Source organism: Microcaecilia unicolor, chromosome 1 (genome assembly GCF_901765095.1).
Source record: "Microcaecilia unicolor chromosome 1, aMicUni1.1, whole genome shotgun sequence".
Taxonomy (NCBI): domain Eukaryota; kingdom Metazoa; phylum Chordata; class Amphibia; order Gymnophiona; family Siphonopidae; genus Microcaecilia; species Microcaecilia unicolor.
The window spans coordinates 103036769-103061164 of NC_044031.1; the positions used below are offsets into that span (position 1 = coordinate 103036769).

At 40.0% G+C, this 24396-nt stretch overlaps 1 protein-coding gene across 1 annotated transcript in view; it reads left to right on the forward strand.

Annotated features, from left to right (window-relative positions):
* MKX (mohawk homeobox) overlaps positions 1–17043 on the forward strand; it is a 146670-nt gene extending 129627 nt beyond the window's left edge. Inside the window, exons 6-7 of the mRNA XM_030189915.1 lie at positions 16104–16137; positions 16670–17043. Of these exons, the coding sequence (XP_030045775.1) occupies positions 16104–16137; positions 16670–16856 (221 nt within the window). The 3' untranslated portion in view covers positions 16857–17043. The remainder of the gene's footprint in view (positions 1–16103; positions 16138–16669) is intronic.
* Positions 17044–24396: the final 7353 nt, after the last annotated feature.

The window sequence follows — 24396 nt, forward strand, 5'->3', positions numbered from 1 at the left end:
GCAAATAATTGCTTGTTAAGAAGCCAGTTGGCACTAATTGGCTTATTATTCTGTTAAGTTGTGCATGCAAATCAGGAACATGCCTAAATTTGCATGTGCAATTTTTGGTGACTTTTATAGAATCAGGGGGATAACTCTGCTATCCTGAGATTTTCAGCCTCTATTCCCCTAACTCCATATAGTGCGCCACTAATTAGGCACCAGTTTGGCACGTAACGTTTGGCGCTAAAATTGAAATTACGTTAAAATGGAGATAAACAGCAGTTACGCATGTAACTGTACTTAGGCATTATTCTATAAGGTAGGACCAAATGCTTTAGCATGTAACTGTAAGGGAGGGTCCCAAAAAAACAAAAAGGCAAAACGATCTGCAAGATCCAAAACAACAACAACAAAAAAAGGGCAGACCACACAAAAAGTAAAATGATATTTATTTCCAGGTCATCAGAACAGCAATTTCCTTTAATCTCCCAACATGGCCATGTTTTCCCCTACAAAGGCTGCATCAGGGGCTAAACAAATAACCAGCAGAAGCAGTCCATTTCCTTCAAATGCAAATAGCTTCTAGCAAGAGGTTTGCTTTTACAAGCAGCAGTTACAGCAGCCACAGCAACCTGGCATACAGGCTGCCTTCAAAAATGCAAATAGCTTGTAAAAGCAAACCTCTTGCTAGTTTCTAGTGCTGTATTGCAGTAACTGGACAGGGAAAACATTAACATTGGACTGCTCCTGATGGTTATTTGTTTAGCCCCTGATGCAGCCCTTGTAGGTCAAAGCATGGGCATGTTGGGCAATTAAAGGAAATTGTTTGCTGTTTTGATAACTTAGAAATAAATATCATTTATTGCAAGGGCAGGTGCATGTGGGCGGACCATAGGTGGGCCATGGACAGGTTGCACACTTATGTGTGACTCATAGAGGGGGTTCTTGTACTAAGCTGCAGTAAAAGGGGGCCTGCACTAGCATCAGTGTGTGATTTTGACACGTGCTGAGGCCCCCTTTTACCACAGCAGATAAAAGGCTGCAATTTGGGGGGGGGGGGGGGGGGGGGGGAAGAAATGCAAAACCTCTCACAGATCAAAATACTACTTGTGAAATATTGATACAATCAAAAAAATCAACAAAGCAGTCTTGCAGTGTCTGCGTTAAACAGGGGGAAAGTCTCAAATACTGCAGCCTCCCATTTTGTTCTCGGGATTGCGTGCATAAAAATTCATCATCGACTAAAAGACCCCTGAATTAATAGATTCTTTTATTCTTTTTATTTTATTTTATTTAATTTTATGTTCATTTTGTGCTTTTTTATTATTTTATGCTCATTGTATGCTCAAAACGTTTCTAGGTCAAACATTCAACTAGACCATAAAACTTCTCTTGCCTATTTGTGATGGACCCCAGCTTGCACGTTGAATATTTTTCTTGTGCCAGAAATGGCGTGCTGGGGGTGGGAACTACCGCAGGGCTCCTGCGGTAGTTCTGGATTGGCGCGTGGCAAGGCTGTTGCCGCGCACCAACCCTTTAGAACAAGGACCCCAGAATACTGTAAATTGTGAGTGTAAGTGCCAACATGTAGGCACTAACATTTTCACCTGCCTTTTACATGGTGTAAGTAATAGCGCCTAAATGTTGGCATGCAAATAAGAACATAAGAATAGCCATACTGGGTCAGACCAATGGTCTAGTCCAGTATCCTGCTTCCAACAGTGCTCTGTTCTATAACAGATTTGTTATAAAATATTAACACAGTGCCTGGATTTTTGGTGTCTTTTAGTAACCTTTACAGAATTATCACCAATCCCCTGGATTCTTTATATGGCATCCACAACTGCATGCCCAAATTTGGGTGTGTGCAGAAGTTGCGCACCCAACTTAATTGAGATCCCATTAACTATCAATAATTGGTTCCGGTTAGGACCTGCGCACACATCTGGCTGCACACTATTCTATATGGCTCAGTGCCTAACTTTTATAGTATGTATCTGAAAAGGGAGCGTGGCTAGAGTGCGTGTCGGGGGGGGGGGGGGGGGGGCTCAAAAAAGTTGCATGTGGACTTACAGAATACAGCCTGAGCATGCCCAAGTTAGGCACCAGCATTCACACCACGGAGAAGTGAATCTGTGACTGTCCCAAAAGTAGCCCTGTCACCAAGACCCTGAAGCCGCAGCGCGAAACGCTGGCCACCGTCGGCTTGGGGCAACGGGGTGAAGATTGTACAGCACAGCACATGATCTCCTAGTGCTGACAACAGAGAGTACCAACATTAAAAGATAAGTGTCTGAACAATACAACCACTTTGGTCTGAGGTGTATCTTTGCAGTTCCTCTGGTAAACATTTGAGCGAAGCTATCGCAATAGAGGCTGCATCAAGTGAGAATAAATGTATATTTATTTATTGCATTTGTACCCCACATTTTCCCACCTATTTGCAGGCTCAATGTGGCTTACATAGTACCGTCAAAGGCGTTTGCCCAGTCGGTGGATAACAAATACAAAGTTGTATAGTGATCGTATGAGGGTCGAAATGGATGAAGATTGCGTGTTGTCCTGTGCGATCATAGTCATGCTGTGTTGGTAGGTGAAGAGGGTTACGTGGGGTCATTGGGGTAGGCCTTTTTGAAGAGGTTGGGTTTTAGTGATCTCCTGAAGTTCAAGTGGTCATGGATTGTCTTCACAGCTTTTGGGAGCCCATTCCATAGTTGTGTGCTTATGTAAGAGAAGCCGGCTGCATAAGTTGTTTTGTATTTCAGTCCTTTGCAATTTGGGTAGTGTAGGTTTAGGTAGGATCTTGATGATCTGCCTTTGTTTCTTATTGGTAAGTCTATGAGATCTGTCATGTATTCTGGGACTATGCCGTATATGATTTTGTGGACTAAGGTGCAAATTTTGAAGATGATCCGTTCTTTGATTGGGAGCCAATACAACTTTTCTCGGAGGGGTTTGGCACTTTCGAAGTGTGTTTTGCTGAATATCAGCCTGGCTGCTGTATTTTGGGTGATCTGGAGTTGTATAAGTATATATATATATATATATATATATATATATATATATATATATATATAAGTATATACGTGAGAAATAAGAAAAAGAAAAATAATATTTGAATAGCAGGAAGTTTTTTCTGGCCAGTGTTGAAGAGAAGATCAGTTTGATCTGGTTAGCTCTGGAAGATTTGTATTATCTAGGAGCTCTTTGAGGCCTTTTTCCTTCCAGGTTTGAGCTACATGATCCGCATACAGTGGGACTAGCATTGTCATACGTATAACCTAACCAGGACATTTTCAGTTTGTGGAAATTTGGGGTACTTTGTATTTTACCAGGCATAAGCCTGGCACCTGAGAGTTCAACACGGAATCGGCACTAAGCACGATTCTATAAAGTCCCCACACCCTTTAGAGAATCGCAGTTAGCACCAAAATGTTTTTGGGCACTGAATTTTGAGAGCCATTTAGGAGGTCTTTTACAAAGGCGTGCTAGTGTTTGTAGCACGCGCCAATGATTAACGTGCACTAAACGATGGAGACGCCCATATGGGCATCGCTAGTGTTTAATGCATGTATATTTAATGCATGCACTAAAAACGCTAGTGCACTTTTACAGAAGGGGGCCTTACTGAATTTAGTCCTGTAGAAATTGCATCATGCCAAAAATCTGTCGAAATGGCCTGGCACTATCTGTCTAGTAAAGAGCAGAGGGAGATATTCAGCCCTATCCTGGTAAGCTCTATGTTTAGGTTTCTGAATAGCAGGTCTAACCTAAACATAAAGCAGTGGCACAGTGACCACATTCTATCTATCTATCTGTCTTTCTGTCTATATATATTCAGCACCACTGATTGTACATATAGCAGTGCTAAATATACTTATTAATTTAAACTTAGACGCTGGAGCTTAAATTAACATGGTTGCCGACACTGCCAAATATTTGCCCTTCAGTGCATATTTTTAGAAACTGACACCTCAGATGGAGTACTGGCACAATGAAGTAGCCCAAATGGCTTCACTGGAACAAATCAGATATCGGTTAAAAATATAAATCTACTACTACTACTACTACTATTTAGCATTTCTATAGCGCTACAAGGCATACGCAGCGCTGCACAAACATAGAAGAAAGACAGTCCCTGCTCAAAGAGCTTACAATCTAATAGAATCCAAGGAACATAAGCCTGTCTGGGACATCTACGGGAAGTGGTGAAAAGAAACTCATATAAATGACCAAAGTTATTACAAGCAAAGGATAAGGAATGTTTTTAAAATGCCACCTATGTTTTACTATCTAGTAATTAAAAGTAACGCTCAATTTTGTTCCAGACTAAGGCTAATAGTATAACCACAGACATATGCAGGGGCAGTTAAAACTGTTAAATCAGTTTCATTGAAACCTCAACAACTGGATCATACAGTGTCATCAGACTGTAATCAAAGCATGACTCTGGCTTATAGTGTATAGTTCAAAATTCATGTAATAGCTGCTTAAATACCACTTATGTTAGAAATGGGTCACTGCACATATGCTGCAAAATTATAGCTTTAAGATGTCTGTCCAAATATGGATCATGTTTTACATGAAGGATGTTGTATCAAGGGGACCACAGCTTTCTAGAATGAAGAGCAGAAATGTTGTGAGAGAAATCTTATGAAAATACATCCTGAATCCATAGTGTAATGATGCAAACTCTACAAAACCTAACATCAAAAGCTTGTATATGTAGATATAAGAGCATCATTGTGTAGCAAATATCAATGCATTAGGATTTTATGCTTTGCCACAGACCCCTTGAGAGGTGTGGTAACGTGAGCAATGGCAGGCCTGAAGCCAGGACAAACTGGGGCCATGCAATGGGTGCAGAGAAAAGGAAATACAATTTATTATAAATATCGGGTAGGGAGAGAGAAAATAACACTAAATTGTTCCTTAGATGTAACATTGTTCTTTGGTGGCCAGTTCCTACAGGACCACAGTATACATTATGGTCTCTCACCCCAGCAGTATACTTTACTTTTCTCTGGTCTGGTTTCCCAGAGTTACCAATGTGTTCTCTAGCAGTTACTTACATCAAAAGTCCAAGGTTTCAAGGTTCCAAGCTGAACGTGGCTTACCTGACTATAGCAGTTCCAGTACACACATAGGTGGTGGATGCAAAAGCATCACTGCTTCCCTCTGGGCCTCCTTAACATAGCTGCACCCCGAGCTTTTATACTTCCTGGACCATACCCTCCTGGCTCCACCCCTCATATGTCACTTCCCCCTATAGGTTTTAAGGTGGCTCTGACACTGTGAGGGAGTATCCTTAAGGGGAAGTGGCAGCTTCCCATAGACTCCCTCACAAGGAGGTAAGCCTGGTTAGCATTGCCTGTCACATGATCAATTTTGACAAATAGACAGCAGTTTAGTGCAAGAGCCATCAAATCCATTTGCCAAATTGAGATTGAGAAGGAGCCCTCTGTTGTTGCCATAGATCAATATCATAAAAGTGCAGACCATTCTGTTTCATGATATAAAACAAGTGGATGTAGAATGCTAAGGGGGGGGGGGGGGGAATCTATCAGCATGCTTTGTGAATCAAATACAAGTGGTTATTGCCCCCATGCAGGCTAATTTCCAAAGTCTCAGTGATGAAAAACTGACAAGTACAATTTTCTACATTATGATAGCAATTACCACAAGAGCTTAGGACTAGTGTCCTAGTAGGCTATTTTTCTGGCTGCAATGACTGTGTTTGTTTATGAAGGATTTCAAGGTGCAACTCATGAACACTGCAGCAGTCCCAATTGGAATCAATCTTGGTAATCAGTTTAGAGAGAGAAATAACACATTGTTGATGGCCTTCAGGTCTGCATCATTGAGATTCTGGAAGTTGGTTACCTTGTATTTGATCCATTCTATACCTACATGATTCAAATTATGAAATAGTTCTATATTAGGTTTCAATTTGCTATTTTCAAGTTTACCTCATTTATTGTATTTATGTTTATTCTTAGTCATTTTATTATTGATATGCTGTTAGCAAAATTGCAAGTCTTATGATAAACTCTACCTGCTGTAAACCGCCTTGGGTGAATCGCTTCATAAAGGCGGTTAATAAATCCCAATAAATAAATAAATAAATAAATACAGTTTTGCAGCTACTATATTGAACCTTTGCCCACTGGTTGAAATTGGTCATGTGATCAGCAATGCTAACATAGCTTTCACCTAAAAGAAACAAAGGGGATCTGTGATCCCCACTCTCTCCTGCCCCAGCTGGCTTCTTATTCAAAATGGCATGGGCTGAACCCTAGCAGTCCCACCATTAGCCTAGTGGTTAGTGCAGTGGACTTTGATCCTGCGGAACTGAGTTCGATCCCCGCTGCAACTCCTTGTGACTCTGGGCAAGTCACTTAACCCTCCATTGCCCCTGGTACAAAATAAGTACCTGAATATATGTAAACCACTTTGAATGTAGTTGCAAAAACCTCAGAAAGGCGGTATATCAAGTCCCATTTCCCTTTCCCCATTAGAAGTTACACTTACAAATACTACTACTATTTAGCATTTCTATAATGCTACAAGGCGTACGCAGCGTTGCACAAACATAGAATAAGGGTACCCCATGGGAGGCAAAGGTGTTATATTGGGTTTTCTGGTTATAACCAAAAATTATAATTACAATTTTACCAGACAGCACTGATATTAAAGATAGCTGGTTAAAGGCCTCATTTACTCACATGCATTATTTAATACACATTAGTGTATATTAATGCAAGCTATGTGCTTAATAAGTAGGCCCCACTGAGAATAATAAAGCTTGCACTGAGCAACATACATCAAATCACATTAATGTTAGACATTAACGTACATTAGTAAAAGAGTAACTAAATCTGGTTGGTGCAACATTCAGTCCTAAAGTTAACTGAATAAAAATATTTAACAGTTAAATTCAAAATCATAACTTAACTGGTTAATTTTTTTAATATCTAAGTTAACTGGATGGCTTATTTGGTTATCTTTTACCAAGTAGGCTTCACTGAATATTGTGAAGCCTACTTGGTAAAAGATAACCAAATCAGCTATCCAGTTAACTTAGATATTAAAAAAATTAACCAGTTAAGTTATGGTTTTGAATTTAACTGTTAAACATTGTTACATCTAAGGAACAATTTAGTGTTATTTTCTCTCTCCCTACCCGATATTTATAATAAATTGTATTTCCTTTTCTCTGCACCCATTGCGTGGCCCCAGTTTGTCCTGGCTCCAGGCCTGCCATTGCTCACATTACCACACCTCTCAGGGGGTCTGTGGCAAAGCATAAAATCCTAATGCATTTGATTGATATTTGCTACACAATGATGCTCTTATCGTATACAAGATTTTGATGTTAGTTTGTGTAGAGTTTGCATCATTACACTATGGATTCAGGATGTATATAAGTACATAAGTATTGTCACAACATGGATTTCCTTGGTATGGATTAGTGATCAAGGTGAACAATGAAAGAAATTCTGATACGGAACAAAGACCATTTCACAGATTGAGAGATAGATGGAGGGATAGTGTGTCATGTGAGCGAACGTGCAGCTGTTACTGTTAAACACTAAGGACAGTATTGTAACCTCTCATTGTCCTGATTCTGTCATACACAGCTTGAGATAATGAGTAGTGTCCAAAAATTTTGGACGTTCAAAGTGCAGTCAGATCTACTCTCCTTTAATGTTGTTCCAGCATTTTGTCGGAGCCTGTTGATTTATCGAGATGTTGCTGAGCAGTTTCATGTTAAAAGAGCTGTATTTAATTTCACAGAAACATGTGCTAGTTCTGTTGATGCAATACACTTGAATACATTTAAAAAACACAACAGGCTAAAAGTTGTGGCCGAATCACCCCTTACTGCATCGTCAACGTAAATCTTACCCTGGCTATCTGAATGCATATGATACATTTTCTGTGTCAATGGTTTCATTAAGTGGCTGTGCTATTTTTTTAGAGCTTTGGGCAGTGGAAGGGACCTGTATTGTGGTTGTATAACAGTTTTTAATACACAGAACTGTTACTGTCCTGCCCTTCATTATGGCAAAGAACAAAAGGAGAATGAAAATTGTTTTATGAACATATATTCAATTGGGCTAACATGGAAGATTGTGATGAACCTTAATGAAGGCTAGTTCTGAAACTTGGCCAAGTAGGGTCATTCTTCAATAAAAGTCCAGTTGAGAATTCTTGGTTGTTTTCTTCTTTCCTGGACCACTTCTGCTGTTTTCCTTGGACCTGCCCTTCATTATGGCCAACAGTGACATACTCCCCACTTCTCATGTGCTGCAGCTAAAGAGCAATGGAATAAAAGGCAGATTAAAATGTTTAGGTAAATATATTGAAACATTCAGATATGGGTTATATGAAGATGTAACTGCATAACTGCACAGTTTGTAGAAGAAAAACTTTTGATCCTCTGCAGTTAATTTGGTCAGTGTTTTGGGGTCCAGAGGGCAAATATCTATAGGTGTTTAGGTCAGTTTTCAAAAAAGCACTAGACATTTGATGCCATACCAAATATCTTCCTTCAATCTAGTGTACTTTTAATTTATAGACCAGTGGCTTCTATACCATTTTTGGTGAAGAAAATGGAGGGACTGGTAGCGCAACAATTGAAAAGTTATTTATCTCTTCATGATATTCTACATGAATCTCGCAGGTTTTATAATACAGAGACAGTTTTGGCTACGTTAACATCTGAGCTTAGGCAATTTATCAGTATGGGCAGGAAAGTTCTTCTAAAGCAATACTTGTGGAAGTCTTATCATAGGATTGCAGTAGTGAAGATGCCCACTGAGTAAGTGGAGAGCACCGAGAAATGCACCAACCGGACGAAGAAGTCTAGCGGTGGTTGAGGGATAGAACAACCAAAGCCACAACACAGCTGAAGGAGATAAGTGCATGGCTGGTAGTGGGCAATGAGAGTGCTGAATATTCAGATTGGGGGAAAAACTGCAAAGAATTGACAAGGATTGTAAAATGTTAGATTTCACTTAAGTAAATTTGGATACATTTCTCTCACAGTAGGGTTGTTTTTGTACATTGGCAGGTTGGTTGAGAAGCCAATGTTTTTTCTCAGGCTGGAGTTTTTTTACATTGGTTTGTTTTGCACCTGTCTTAATAAAGGAAAAGGACCAATGATAAGAATACAGCTCCAGTTATAGCGTTGGCACTCTCTTGAAAAAAGAAAAAGAGCAATTTTTTTTTGCAGAATAGCCAAGCTTTGAAGCGTTGAGGTTCTGGGTTGATAAATATCAGTTATTTTATGCTCATGCTGAGAAAGGAATATCGAAATACCATCTGGTAAAATTGCAAAAAAATTGAAATAGTATACCATGCCATACTTTGTATTTGTTTTGAATATTTTTACTGCTATAATTGTCTATTGCTCATGTTTGATCTATTCTTACTGTACACCACCTTGAGTGAATTCCTTCAAAAAGGCGGTAAATAAATCCTAATAAATAAATCAGTGTAAAAAGTGTGAAGAAGGGTGCTATACTGGAGAAACAAGCCAGATGCTAAAGACAAGAATCAATTTATATAGACATCATATTAAACTTCACAATGCCAACCAGTATGTCACCTCTGTGGAACAGCACTTTACAAAACCAGAACACTGTATCAATGATTTTATGGTTAGGATACTAAAAGGAAATTTTAAGATAATCTAGTAAGACCTTTGAAGTCAAAATGATGAAATATTTTGACACCCACCAGACAGGACTTAACAAAGATCTGGGTTTTCTATCCCATTATAAACCATAAAATTCTACTGCTTTGTCATCCTCTTATCAACCATCCATCTCTCCCTGTCTCTCACCCACCCAGCTCCCCCTGTTTCTCAGCTAACCCACCCTACCTTCTTCCTGTGAGACTGTCGTTGGAATGCTTTTGTGTTTCACTTATATATTCTGATATGTCAACATTTGCTCATTTCAGATCTCCCTACTTTCGAAAGCTAATTTATTGTTCGTCCAATTAAAAACGTATCATCTTATTTTCTTTTCTATGTTTTGTTTTATTTTTATTTATTACCTTTAAAACTGGACTAACACGGGTACCACACGATTTACTTAATACCTCCCTGCAAAAGCTCAACCTTCAATGTTATTGGACCATTTTGCAGAACAGGCCTCCTCGTATTCAGATTTGATCAGCCCCTTTGTTCTTCCTGTTACTGCATAGCAAAGAGCACTTTGACAGCTTGCTACATGCAAAAACTAGAAGAGCAGTTAAATGCCTGGCAGTTAAGCTTTAATGTGAAGAAGCCCCAAGTGACGCATGTGGAGTGCAGAATTCCAAAGGATCTGTGTCTAATTGGTGCACCTTTGGGATAATAGTGACTGAGGACCTCAAAGCTGCAATACAGTGTGACTAAGCAGTGGCCAAAATCAGATGGAGGCTAAGCTGCATGGAGATGGGCATAACCAGTAGAAAAAAAAAAGGAAGTGATAATGACCTCTTACAGGTCATTGATTAGGTCTCTCCTGGAATACTGTGCTCAGTTTTGGAGCCTATCAGCCCCATTTTACACTCTGAGCAACCAATGTACCTCTTCTGGCTTTGAACTCCTTACATTCCCTCCCTCCTCCCGTTCCCTCCAGTCATCAGAGCAACATCGCCTAATCCTTTCACTTTATTAGACCAGACACTATTCGCTTTCGAATCTTTAGTGTGACAGCTTCCACACTATGGAGTTCCTTGCCATTACATCTAAGACTAGAACCATCTCACCCTACCTTTAAATCAAAATTAAAAACATTCTTATTTTGAGATACTTTTTCTTCTGAATAAATCAATCTACCCAGTCTGCCCATGTACATTGGGTTCACTCCTGCCGTCCTCCTGGAGAGTGGGGGACCAGCTACTGAATACTCTTTTTCCTATTTCTCTTTTTCTCTTTGTTTCTTGACTGACACTTTCCTATCGGCATTTGCAGTTCTTTTCATTTTCCTTTCATGATTTTATTATTATATTGTGAACCGCTCAGATAGTGAGCTCTAGGGCGGTATTTCAAGATTAAAATAAACTTGAAACTGTAGAGTTTGGAACTGAAACATCCAGGTCGGTACATGCTCAATTGCAGTACTGATGCAGAGCCTTTTCTAAAATACCTGAAGGAATGCGCATGGACTTTTTCAGCAGTTGCAGTGAGCGCAGCAATTTTACAAAAGATATGTTGAAAAAATGAACAGCATGAGCCCAGCAGTTTCCACGTGGAGGTGTCAGTGAAACACGTGGAACTGGTGATTTTGAAACTTCCATATGTAGCTGCTCCATTTTACAAACCTACATGTATGAGTGCTACCAATTTTGGTGGTGAAAATAAACAATGGGGGGGGGGGGGGTTAAGGAAATTGACTTCTTTAATCCCTTCTGTAAAGCCCTGGCCGAAGCAATGACTTTATTAAAATCTACTTGTGCCTTTCAGCTGGTGTAAAGCCTGATGTGGAGATGTTATTAGATTGTAAGCTCCTTTGAGCAGGGACTGTCTTTATGTGTATGGTGTACAGTGTTGCGTATGCCTGGTAGCGCTATATAAGTGTTAAGTAGTAGTATAAGTTTCCCCATAGATGTGTGTTTCTTTTGTAAAATGAGGAATATACTTGTAGGTCCATGGTTTTAGCTATGTTATGTGCAACATGACAGTGACGATATCTAGCCGGAACAACATTCTGTTTAAGCACAGTACTGTAATGACTGGCCTGTGATACCGTTATAGGATGTGAAATATGGCTAGAGCTACACAGGTTAGATGTAAACAGTTGCTTGAAATGAAGTCACACCTCCATGCATTGGGAGCTACAATTTATCTGAAGTTCCCATGCAGGTGTTTGACAATGCTTCAGGGTCATAATTATGTGTTTATAGATCCTGGTCACTTAGAAAAGAATTGACTCCTGGAGTTAATATTTATTTATTTTACTTTATTTGCATCCCACCTTTTTCCAAAGTGGGTGACAAAATCAACATATTAATCAATAAAAACATAAAACATACTTAACAACAAAAAACAAACATCAATAACATTCTTCCAAAAAGAGAAAAAAAACACTTCTTACAATATTCTTATTCCTCCAAGAAGGCCTTTATAAAAAACATATGTCTTGAAAAAACATTTAAACTATTTAATATTGTAACTAGATAGTCAGCATTTTTTCTTTGTGGTACTATTTTTGGTACTCTTTTTTTCCTTGTAAGCTTTACTCTTACTTTAACCCCACTGTTTACTAAGCTGTGTGGCAATGCCGACACAGCCCATTCAAAGTGAATGGGCTGTGTCAGCATTAGCACACCACCAGCCACTAGCGCAACTTAGTAAACAGGGGAGGGGGGGGGGGGGTAAGTTTGCTACTGCTCCCATTAATGTAGGCTTGGTTATATTTAATTTGCTTTAATTTTGTATTTTTTTGTGTGTTTATGTAAAATTTCTTTTTTCTTTTTGAAACTGATAAATAAAGAGTTTTTAAAAAAGAATGTGAGAAATGAAAAAGGCAAAAGAATAAAACTCATGTATAGAGACTCCATGATTTTGGTCATCCTATAAAATTGATTCTTACATGATATCAGCTGCTACAGCTGAATTGTGGAAATGTAATGAGAAGTGACAGCGTGTGGGTCTTTGACAGTATGATTAAGGCCAGAAGCTGAAACTACCACAGTATCTATTTGAGAAAGAAATACAATGATTTAAAAGCATACAAAGATTTACGTTGAGATTTAGAGAGTATTGTATTAATAAAATGTTATTAGCAATTTTGCCATATCCATTATCTCCCACCAACCCCCTTATTAAGGGGCCCTTTTACTAAGCTGCGTATGCACCTTTGCATGCTCAACGAGCGCCAATTTGGAACTACCACATGGCCTGGGTGGTAATTCCATTTTGTATGTGCACCAGAAAGTTTCTGGTACGTGGTACTAACCAGGCAGTAATTGGCATTGTACAGGCGCTGATGATTACCGCCCAGTTAATGAGACCTTACCGCTAAGTCAACGGGAGGCAATAAGGTCTCAAGCCCAAAATGGCCGCGTACCAATTTTCATTTTGCCACACGTCCATTTTCGACCAAGAAAAAAGGCCTTTTATGCAGGCGTGCTGAAAAATGAACCTGAACACATCCAGTAAACGTGTCTACACCAGTGCAGGCCACTTTTCGGTGTACCTTAGTAAAAGGACCCCAAAATGTTCAGCATACTAAAAAACATTAAACCCAGGTTTTACTGGAGTTAACATTTGCATTACCAATTGTGGGAATGTGTGGTTTGAGGTCTCTTGCCTCTGACAAGAATCAGATCCACCCCAGGCAAAATTCATCAGCATCCCCTTACTAAAGTTCGCCCACAGGACCCTTACTAAGAATTAGCCTTGCATCCCTCTTCATGGCCTATTTCTTTGTCAGGCAGCCACAGTGAGGACAAGAGAGAGTCAAGTGCTGTCTTGGCTTGTCAGTGCCAAAATCCAAAATGGGCCAGCTGATCTTAAGCTATCTTTTGTCCTCAATATGCAAGGGGAAGGAAAGAGATAGGGTAAATTTTGCTACAATCATTGTAGATTTTTAAGCCAGTGAGCCAGGAAGGTCCATAACTTCTTCATACATTATTGATTATGTATACCTGGCCATAGGGTAGGATTGGCAGGGAGTTGTGATAGGAGACATGAGCCCAATTTCTTCTAGATAGTGCTTCAAGGGGAAACTATATTGCCAGGGACAGTTGAATCTTGCCCAGGGGGCCCAGTTCTTGTTGGGGCAGTGGAATAGGAACCACTATCAGGCTGTGTAGTAGCACCTGCTGACTAACACAACAATTTAATTATACCATCAGACAGGGCGGATGCAAGGGGATGAATCGCCCTTAGTGAACATTCAATCTTGTGCCTCCCCACTAACTTTCACGTTCCTAGAGCCCCATGAGATTTTAATAAACTCATTAGTCATGCCTCTAACACCACATCTATCAGAAGATTCTGTAAAAATACATAACTGGAAATATATATATATACACACAAAAAACGCCCGGCCAATTACTGCCCGGTTAGCGACGCGTGCTGGAAAATTTCTGGTGCGCCTATATATACATAGATATAGATAGATTTTATATATATATATATATTTATTTTATATCTATTTTATATATATTTTCACTACCAAAATTGCCTGCCCTTATATTAGATAGATAGATAGATAGATAGATAGATAGATAGATAGATAGATAGAAGGGCAGGCAATTTCCAAAAGCCATCTTTCTCGGTAAATTGACTGTGTGAAATTGTAAAATTATGCATTGAAGGGGGGGAGGGTTTCAGTTTGTGTGGCTGTTTTGTTTTGAATGTGACTACTCTTTACTGCACCGAAAAGCAGTACCCAAATTGGTCCTGGTGTACCCCCTTGTCAGTAAGGTTTTCAGGATATCCGCAATGAACATGCATGAAAGAGATTTGCATACAATAGAGGAAGTGTATGCAAATGAATCTTATGTATATACATTGTAGATAGTTTGAAAACCTGACTGGCCAGGGGGTACTCCAGGATCAATTTGGGAAACACTGTCCTAGGTCATCCACTTGTTGCGTAATGATTATGTTGACCTTGCCTTCAGGAGTTATACTTTGCATTACTAGCAGAGTATGGAAATTGTGTTGTCTAACATGATTTACATGAACTGTATTTTGGTGTTAATGAGCTGCTTAGCATGAACTTGCATGTAGAAATTGATTACCAGTATTAATATGTAACCCTGCATTAACTCACTTAACATGGACTAATGAAGACATTCATTAAGGGTAATGAAGCATTAACATGTATTATCACTGCATTCCCCTTTATGCAGTTTAGTATATTGGGCACTTTAGTGTGATGCCCTCTTGCATTGCACAGAAGGGGTAATTGTATAACAATGTGCCTATATTTAGGCACCTACCCCTGGACTGTATAAAGGATGCCCCAAACTGGGCACAGATCCTAGATTGGCACCCAAAATAATTAATGGGCTCCAATGATTACATTCTGGGAGGCAACAAGCACTTAATTGGCACTAATCATTATTTGGCCGCCGATCTGGCTATGCACTATTCTGTTACAGTGGGCGCCTACATTGGATCATGGGCAATTCAAAAGGTGGAGTGGCCATGGGAGGGGCATTGGTGGATCAGAAGCGGTCACAAAAGATGCATGCAGTGTAACAGCGGGAATCTGCACCCAAATCATGCACCAGTTTTCAGCTGGCATTCTCACACCCAAAGTTGAGCGCCAGATTTTATTGGTGTTGAATATTTGGCACTATTTATAGAATCTAGCCCCTAATCTGTTAAGGAAAATAGGTGCCTAGTTTCCTGTGTAGAATTTGAGTGTAACCACATACACACATGCATATGCATGTAGGTACAAGTACTTATGCCAGCCATAGAGCTGTTGTAAACATTTGCCCTTAAGTGTCGGACATTTGCATGTAACTTATTATATTCTATAAGTTCCACACGTAATTGTGAGTCCCACCCAAGATTTTGCCTGGCTGTCAAATATGTGCAGTTATAGATATGTGTGTATTTCAGAATTACACTTAGAATTACATACATATAGGCCATTATTAGAAACATTAGCATGCAAAATCACTGCATAAATATTAGCATTTACAAGGGTTACAGAATAATTCTACTCTTGCACAGCAATTTTAGGGGTCCTTTTACCAGGCTGCAGTAAGAGGGGGCCTGTGCTGGCATATTTTTGATGCGCGCTGAGACCCCCTTTTACCGCAGCAGGTAAAAGGCGGTCTTATTTTTTAAAGAAATGGCCCAATGCGGCAAGTGAACCACTTGTGTGACCATTTTGGGAGGGAGGATACTGCCACCCATTGAAGTGGCAGTAAGGGCTCCCGTACTAACCTACTGAGTAAACACCAGCGCTACAAAAATAAAAATATTTTTGTAGCATCAGAAGGGGCGCACGCTGGGGATGGGAACTACTGCCAGGCTGCTGCGGTAGCCTGGCGGTAGTTCTGGATTAGCTAGCAGTCTTGGAGGCAGTGTTTGTTAATGTTTTGAAATAATTGCAAAGCCAATGGACTTTAACTGAATTTTACTATGATTTCAGAAATCCTGGAGAATGGGCCAAACAAGTGTAACAGGTGAGTTAAGATGCTCAGTATTGAATCTGTATATGCTGTCATTCAGGGGTCCTTTTACTAAACTACGGTAAGCACTAACGCATGCTTACTGCAGCAAAAAAGGACTTCCTGCGGGACACGTTCAGGCATCCCGTGGTAATTTTTACATGTATGTGCACTACCCATATACTACAAAAGAAAATGTATTTTTAGCACTGGGGGAGGGTCTAGGGACAGAGAGTGTGTGTGTTGTGCGGTACTCGGTTCGTGCACTAACTGATTAGCACATGGTTAGCACTTGAGCCCTTACCACCTACATAATGGGTGGTGGTAGGGGCCCACATGCTAATGGGAAAATTAGTATGTGGTCATTAATAGGGAAAATTGAAAAATCGGCCATTTTACCCCGGCAGTAAAAGTGGCCGTAGCACGCAGGAGTGACCCACGTAAGGACACAACTTTTTACTGCCGTTTGGTAAAAGGGCCCCTTAGAGATGCCTGCTGCTATTAATAGCTGATAACACTTCGTATTGTTTGATTTTTTTTAATATAGTGCAGCCAATAAGAAAGGAGCAAGCAAAGATGAAACCTACTGGAGGGAGATTAATGCAGCCATGGCCTTAACGAACCTCGCACAAGGGAAAGACAAACTGCAGGGGACGACTAGCTGCATCATTCAAAAATCTTCACATATATCTGAAGTAAAGACTGTCAAAGTGCCACTAATTCAGCAGTACTGAGTGACCCTGTATCTGCTCATACACTGACATTCTTCACATTTTGCCTTTTCTCTTTACTAAAATCAGGTCCTATGAAGCAGCAAGCGATAAAAATAGTCACTTTTTGTTTTATCAGCTTCAGATTCTTTAATTGTATTAAATAAATGTTCAGTTGATTCTATAAAATACATAAATTATGTTAAAGAAAACTTGGGGTATGTTTACTAAGGCACGTTGTTTTTAACACGCCTTTAAAGTTAAGGTGCGTTAAAAGCTAACACGCCAATGCATTCCTATGGGCACATTAATTTTTAACGTGTTAACCATTAATACGCGTTACAACCGCTAACCCGCCTATAACGCATCTTAGTAAACACAGCCCTTGTTTTTATCAAAGTATTAACTTATTTTATTTTGCTCTAGCTATATCAGTAAATTATCAGTATTGCTGTTGCAGAAGTGCCTTGCCCTGAAAAGATAAGCTGTAACGTGGGCATAATAAATCACAGTTATGTCTCAAGATGTTAATGCCATAATCCTTAATCATTTTTATATTATTGCAAATGGGCCTCTGAATAGAAGGTGTGAACAAAATCCGATATATGCTGTTTAATAAATGTGTTAGTTTTTGTTTCTTGTTTCTTTTTAAACTCCGCAGTATTACTAATTGTGCAGCACCTTTTGCAGATGGCACTGGGGTTGATGAAGTATATTTTTCATGTACGGACAAAATTGTGTTCTGAAGCACTAATGCAGATCGTTGCCATTAGAAGTGCAAAATACCTCATAGCACATGTATTTAAGAAGCATTTTGATATGCTCTGATTAATTCTAAAATGAACTTCTGTCTATTATGATTACAAAAAGGACATCTCTCTTTGAGAGAGGTACCATGGACTTTCTTATGATTTCATCTAGCTTTCCAAGAATCTGAGAAAAGCTTCAAAATCAGTATTCAGTGCATTTGCCCAAACTGTTGCAATTGTAAAATCAGAAGTGCTTAATTCAAAGCTAATGTTATGTCTTCATTATATTTGAACTACTCCTTAAGGGTCCTTTAAGCTACAGTAAGCACTAATGCGTGTTTACCATAGCTTAAAATGGCGGAGTGTATTGCGATGTCACACGGTAATTTTTGAATATGAGTGCACAAACCGCACACTAAAATATTTTTTAAAATATTTTCATGGAGGAGTGTGTCTAGGGGGCGGAGATTGGGCGTGTCTGTGCTAATTAGCACAGCTATATTGCTGCGCACTAACAGATTAGAATGTGATTAGCGCATGAGCCCTTATCTCCTACAAAATAGGTGGCAGTAAGGGCTCATGTGTTAATCTTTTTTTAATGGCCACACTTCCATTTTATTGCTGCAGCCTTAGTTCGCAGGATAGACCTGCTTAAGGGCTTGATAAATCCATTTTTACCGCAGTTTAGAAAAAGGGCACTTAAGTGAGGAAACTGTTCTTGGTTTATTATATGCTAATTTTTTAAAATTTTGCATATATCAGACTTGGACAGAGTCAAAGCTAGATATAAATAATGTTCATACCTGAATGAAAAACATACGGGACAGGAGACATTCATAATTGCACCTTTTGCTCTCGGATACTCTCGAGCAGGGGTTTTCAACCCAGCCCTCGGCACACACCCAGCCAATTAGGCTTTCTGGATATCCACAATAAATATGCATGAGATTAATTTGCATGCAATGTCCCCACTGTATGGAAATCTCTTTCATGTATATTCATTGTGGATATCCGGAAAACCTGATTGGCTGTATGTGTCCCGAGGACTGGATGGAGAGCCACCGGTTTAGAGTAAAAGTAAAAAAAACAATACATCATATTTCTTACTGCATTTGACTTCACTTCCAACAACAGTGCAAGATGTATTCTATATATTTCAAGTTCCTACTGAGTCTAACACTTCAAATCCTCTATATAGTCAATAAAAAGAGAGGGAAAGGACTTCAGAAGCTCAGTCTATGTGTCCCCACTTTCAATATAAGACTAAAGTTGAATGATTTCCTCATGAGTCTCATTTATTTCAGTAGTGTAGCGAGATCTTAGTTATTGGGTGGGCCAGATAGTGAACCGGGTGGGCATAACCCACATTTCCTCTATGGCTGCTACTCCTCCCACCCGCCTCCCCGCCTCCGTCCATCTCCACCCCCACAGCATTAAAAATAAATACCTCGGCTGGCATGGATTCCTAGGCCCCGCCAGCTGAAGAATCCCAAGCAGTCTCATCCTCGCGGCTGTTAGCAGTCCATTTGCAGCCACCAACACCAGCACTGTCGCACTCCAGGCTCCCTCTCAGTTCAACCAGCATGTCCCATGCACACACGCGCGGGGATGCCAATTGAACTGAACTGGAGGGTGGGGGTGGGAGTGCTGGTGTCGGCAGCTGAAAATGTGCTGCTGACTGCTCCGGGGATGAGATTGATAGGAGAGGAATTTTAGAGAGATTTGTCAGCCAGCAGGGCCTGGGGATCCCTGCCAGCTACACTGGGTGGGCTCGAAGCAAAACTGGGTGGGCCCCTGCCCACCCATGACTACGCCACTGATTTAATTTAACAATTATTCTGATTTACTATCTATTATATATATTTCTTTCAATTTTTCTATTGTTTTTTAAATTTGTTTCTTTCAAAAACACCTTTTCAATAAAAAGTTTTTAGGTGAAAGCCACTTAACTGAATTGGTGTTTGGTGTGCTCAACAGAGGGCACTGTTTCACTATAGCTTCATCAGGAGTGACACCAACTCCCCCAGATTATCGTGCCCCCTCTACCTTGTCTCTGTACGAACGTGTTGCGTTGAATACACACAAAGACAAGGTGGAAGGGCACAATAAACTGGTGAAGTTGGTGTTGCTCCTGATGAAGCTGTAGTGAAACAGTGCGCTCAGTCTAAGCTATTGAAGTTCTTTTCCTGTATTTTTACTGAAGATATAGAGGATTTGAAGTATTATCCTCAGTAGCAACTTGATACATATAGAATACATCTTGCACTGTTGTTGAAGTGAAGTTTATTCTTTAAGCAAGATTGAAGCCATCCTTAGTAGCAATTACTGCATTTGCCGCATGGCTATTTTGGGTGGGGGGAGGGGAGCACTAACAGCCACCCATTAAGATGGCAGTAAGGGCTCCCGCATTAACCCGGTGGTAACCAGACAGCACGCGGCACTGCTCGATTACTGCTGGGTACACACTAGGCTGCGGTATCCCACGGTACTTCCCTTTTAGTGAGCAGTAAGCCTCTTGGGCTTACTGCCGCTTTGTAAAGGGAGCCAACTGGCCAAGGTAGCTTTATAAATAGGACCGCATAAAAGTCAGTCCAATCTTTACGTGGTGCCCCATAGCCAGTCAACTGCTGAATATCACACTTAACCAGTTATGCTTTAGCATGCTCCGCAAACCCAGAAATTCAATGCTGAAGTCCGGACATGGTCCGCCATTGAATTTCCAGGCATAACATCAGCAGTGGTCAGAAACTCTCTGAGTGCCGCTGACTGAAAATCAGGCCCAATATTATTGAAAAGAGAATCTGCAACATGTTCAAAGTGTTTTTTTTCCACTGAAAACATAGTTTAGATTAATGGCTATTATCAACTTCAGTATAATTTGTTGAATACTTTATTGTAATATAACATTGATGCTTTTATCTAATGTATCATGATGATGTTTTGATATGAAAATACTATTTTGTATATATTTTTTACTTTACAGTTTGTTTTCTAAGTTGCTGTCTGCAATGACATAAAATTTGCCAGTTGGAAGTATACTGTTTCACGACTGTATGAACAGATGAGGGTTGCTTTCTAAAACAAGTAACAGTTTTATTTCTTTAGGACTTCATGACAGAGGATTTTGATATTTTACATGTTAGATTATTTCACAGCAATGTGTCTGGATCTAAAAACAAAAAAGCAATACTTCACCCTTGTTCATACTATTATAAGTTATTAATCTATTTGTGACAATAAATTATGGTTTGTTTTCTTTTTTAAACAGGCCACTTAGATACATTCTGGATCTCTGTGTATGAGTAACATTACTTATCTAACTGAACGTTCTGCAATGAGGAAAATGTATACACCATGCATGCCATGTGTTCTTGATGTGTGGAGGGGCATTTTTGATAAAACGTCTAAGTCCGATTTTGCTAGAAACATCCAAAAATCAAATGGTGAACATAGCTATTTTCGAATGTGAAAAACATCTATCTTTGTGTTTTGAAAACTGCCTTTTTCCTAGATGTTTTGTACTCAATGCATTTTTCTTTTAGGACCATTTTGGAAAATAAAATGTCCAAGAGAAAAATGCCCAAAAATCAGCCATTGGGATGTCTGGGAGTCATCATTCTTAGTAGACTTGCCACACAGATATCCCAGCAGAGCAGTGGGGCAACCTAGGGTATACTATATTGGACTTCACATAAAAGGTCCCAGGTACACATTTCACCATAACCCCCTTATAGAGTATATAAGGAGCAGAAAAATACCTACATGGAAACACTTTTAAAACAAATAGGAGGAAATATTTTTTCATTTAATAAATAGTTAAGCTCTGAAACTCTTTGCCGGAGGATGTAGTAACAGTGGTTAACATATCTGGGTTTAAAAAAGGTTTGGACAAATTCCTGGAGGAAAAGTCCATAGTCTACTATTGAGACAGACAAGGAAAAGCCAGTGCTTGCTCTGGGATTGGTAGCATAGAATGTTGCTACTATTTGGGTTTCTGCCAGGTACTGGTGACCTGGATTAGCCACTGTTAGAAACAGGATACTGGGCTAGATGGACCATTGGTCTGACCCAGTATGGCTATTCTTATGTTCTTATTTGCATGCCAACATTTAGGCGCTATTACTTACACCATGTAAAAGGCAGGTGAAAATGTTAGTGCCTACATGTTGGCACTCACAACTTACAGTATTCTGGGTTCCTTTTGCTAAAGGGTTGGTGCGCAGCAACAGGCTTGCCACGCGCCAATCCAGAACTACCGCAGGAGCCCTGTGGTAGTTCCCACCCCCAGCACGCCATTTCTGGCACCACAAAAATATTTTCAATTTTGTAGCGCATGTACTGTACCTCACTGTATACCACAGAGACCGATTAAAGAGGAAGGTTGAAAAGGGCCTTGTTGTCACACTGATTGCAGTGTGAGTCATCAAAGCAGCACAGGCACATAAGTAAGCCAGACTTTCAGTTGTTCTCTTTCCAGAAGAAGTGTTGCGAGAAAACTTCCAAAGCAGGACAGAACTTCACTGGTAAGTTATTGGCAAAGAAATTGCTTTTAAACTTGAGGAAAGGTAGACAGAGTGAAATGGGTAATCTCCGAGTCTTTATTTTTAAGTTACTCTGCTTATTTAGCAAAGGCAGTTTAAGGAATAGGGTTTTTTGTTTGTTTAGCATTTAAAGTCTCTATTACAGTTTCATAGGATAGCAGTTAAGGGACTATTCTAGAGTTTACCACAGCATCAAAGTAGAGCAGAGCTGACAGTCACAGGAAACCTCATTTTAGAGTTTAAATCCCTCCCATCCACTCCAGCTCCCACCTACCCCTGAACTGATCTTTGATTTATAGGCCCTTGAACCAATTCAAATGTTAGAAAGTTAATTAAAGTACATAAGTAATGCCACACTGGGAAAAGACCAAGGGTCCATCGAGCCCAGCATCCTGTCCACGACAGCGGCCAATCCAGGCCAAGGGCACCTGGCAAGCTTCCCAAACGTACAAATATTCTATACATGTTATTCCCGGAATTGTAGATTATTCCCAAGTCCATTTAGTAGCGGTTTATGGACTTGTCCTTTAGGAAACCATCTAACCCCCTTTTAAACTCTGCCAAGCTAACCGCCTTCACCACGTTTTCTGGCAACGAATTCCAGAGTTTAATTACGCGTTGGGTGAAGAAATATTTTCTCCGATTTGTTTTAAATTTACTACACTGTAGTTTCATCGCATGCCCCCTAGTCCTAGTATTTTTGGAAAGCGGGAAGAGACGCTTCATATCCACCTGTTCCACTCCACTCATTATTTTATATACCTCTATCATGTTTCCCCTCAGCAGTCTCTTCTCCAAGCTGAAAAGCCCTAGCCTCCTTAGTCTTTCTTCATAGGGAAGTCGTCCCATCCCTGCTATCATTTTAGTCGCACCATGGAGAGATACAACGGCATTATAACATCCTCACACCTGTTTTCCATACCTTTCCTAATAATACCCAACATTCTATTTGCTTTCCTAGCCGCAGCAGCACACTGAGCAGAAGGTTTCAGTGTATTATCGACAACAACCCCCAGATCCCTTTCTTGGTCCGTAACTCCTAACGTGGAACCTTGCATGATGTAGCTATAATTCGGGTTCTTTTTTCCCACATGCATCACCTTGCACTTGCTCACATTAAACGTCATCTGCCATTTAGCCGCCCAGTCTCGTAAGGTCCTTCTGTATTTTTTCACAATCCTGTTGCGAGTTAACGACTTTGAATAACTTTGTATCATCAGCAAATTTAATTAGCTCGCTAGTTACTCCCATCTCTAAATCATTTATAAATATATTAAAAAGCAGCGGTCCTAGCACAGACCCCTGAGGAACCCCACTAACTACCCTTCTCCATTGTGAATACTGCCCATTTAACCCCACTCTCTGTTTCCTATCCTTCAACCAGTTTTTAATCCACAATAGGACTTTTCCTCCTATCCCATGACCCTCCAATTTCCTCTGTAGCCTTTCATGAGGTACCTTGTCAAACGCCTTTTGAAAATCCAGATACACAATATCAACCGGCTCCCCTTTGTCCACATGTTTGTTTACTCCTTCAATGAATTGAAATAAATTGGTCAGGCAAGATTTCCCCACACAAAAGCCGTGCTGACTCGGTCTCAGTAATCCATGTCCTCGGATGTGCTCTGTAATTTTGTTTTTAATAATAGCCTCTACCATTTTCCCTGGCACCGACGTCAGACTCACCGGTCTATAATTTCCAGGATCTCCCCTGGAACCTTTTTTAAAAAATGGGCGTTACATTGGCCACCCTCCAATCTTCCGGTACCACGCTCGATTTTAAGGATAAATTGCATATCACTAGCAGTAGCTCTGCAAGCTCATTTTTCAGTTCTATCAGTACTCTAGGATGAATACCATCCGGTCCAGGGCATCTCTATCAGCCAGTAATTAACTCTTAGAAATAATCTACTTAGGTCTTTACTGGGGAACCTACAAATAACAATAAAAATAATAAAACAACCCTAAATATTAACATAACCTAGAATATAACTAACAATTGTAGGGGGTCTTCAGTCTACAAATTCCTATTCCACTTGCAACTTAATTAAGAAATTATCAATAATAAGATGTAGACAACAGTCCAGCAGCGAGACAGGGGCTATCCAGTCTTTTTAACTGAGTGTCACATGCTTGATTATCTCCCAGTTTGTGAAAGGTCATATATGTATACTCGGTGCAAAGAACTCCTAGCACCTAGAGAACAGGTCTGATCCCTGGAGTCTAGAGTAGTAGACTTAGAGGAGCTGAGGCAGAGAGGTATATAGAGGAGGC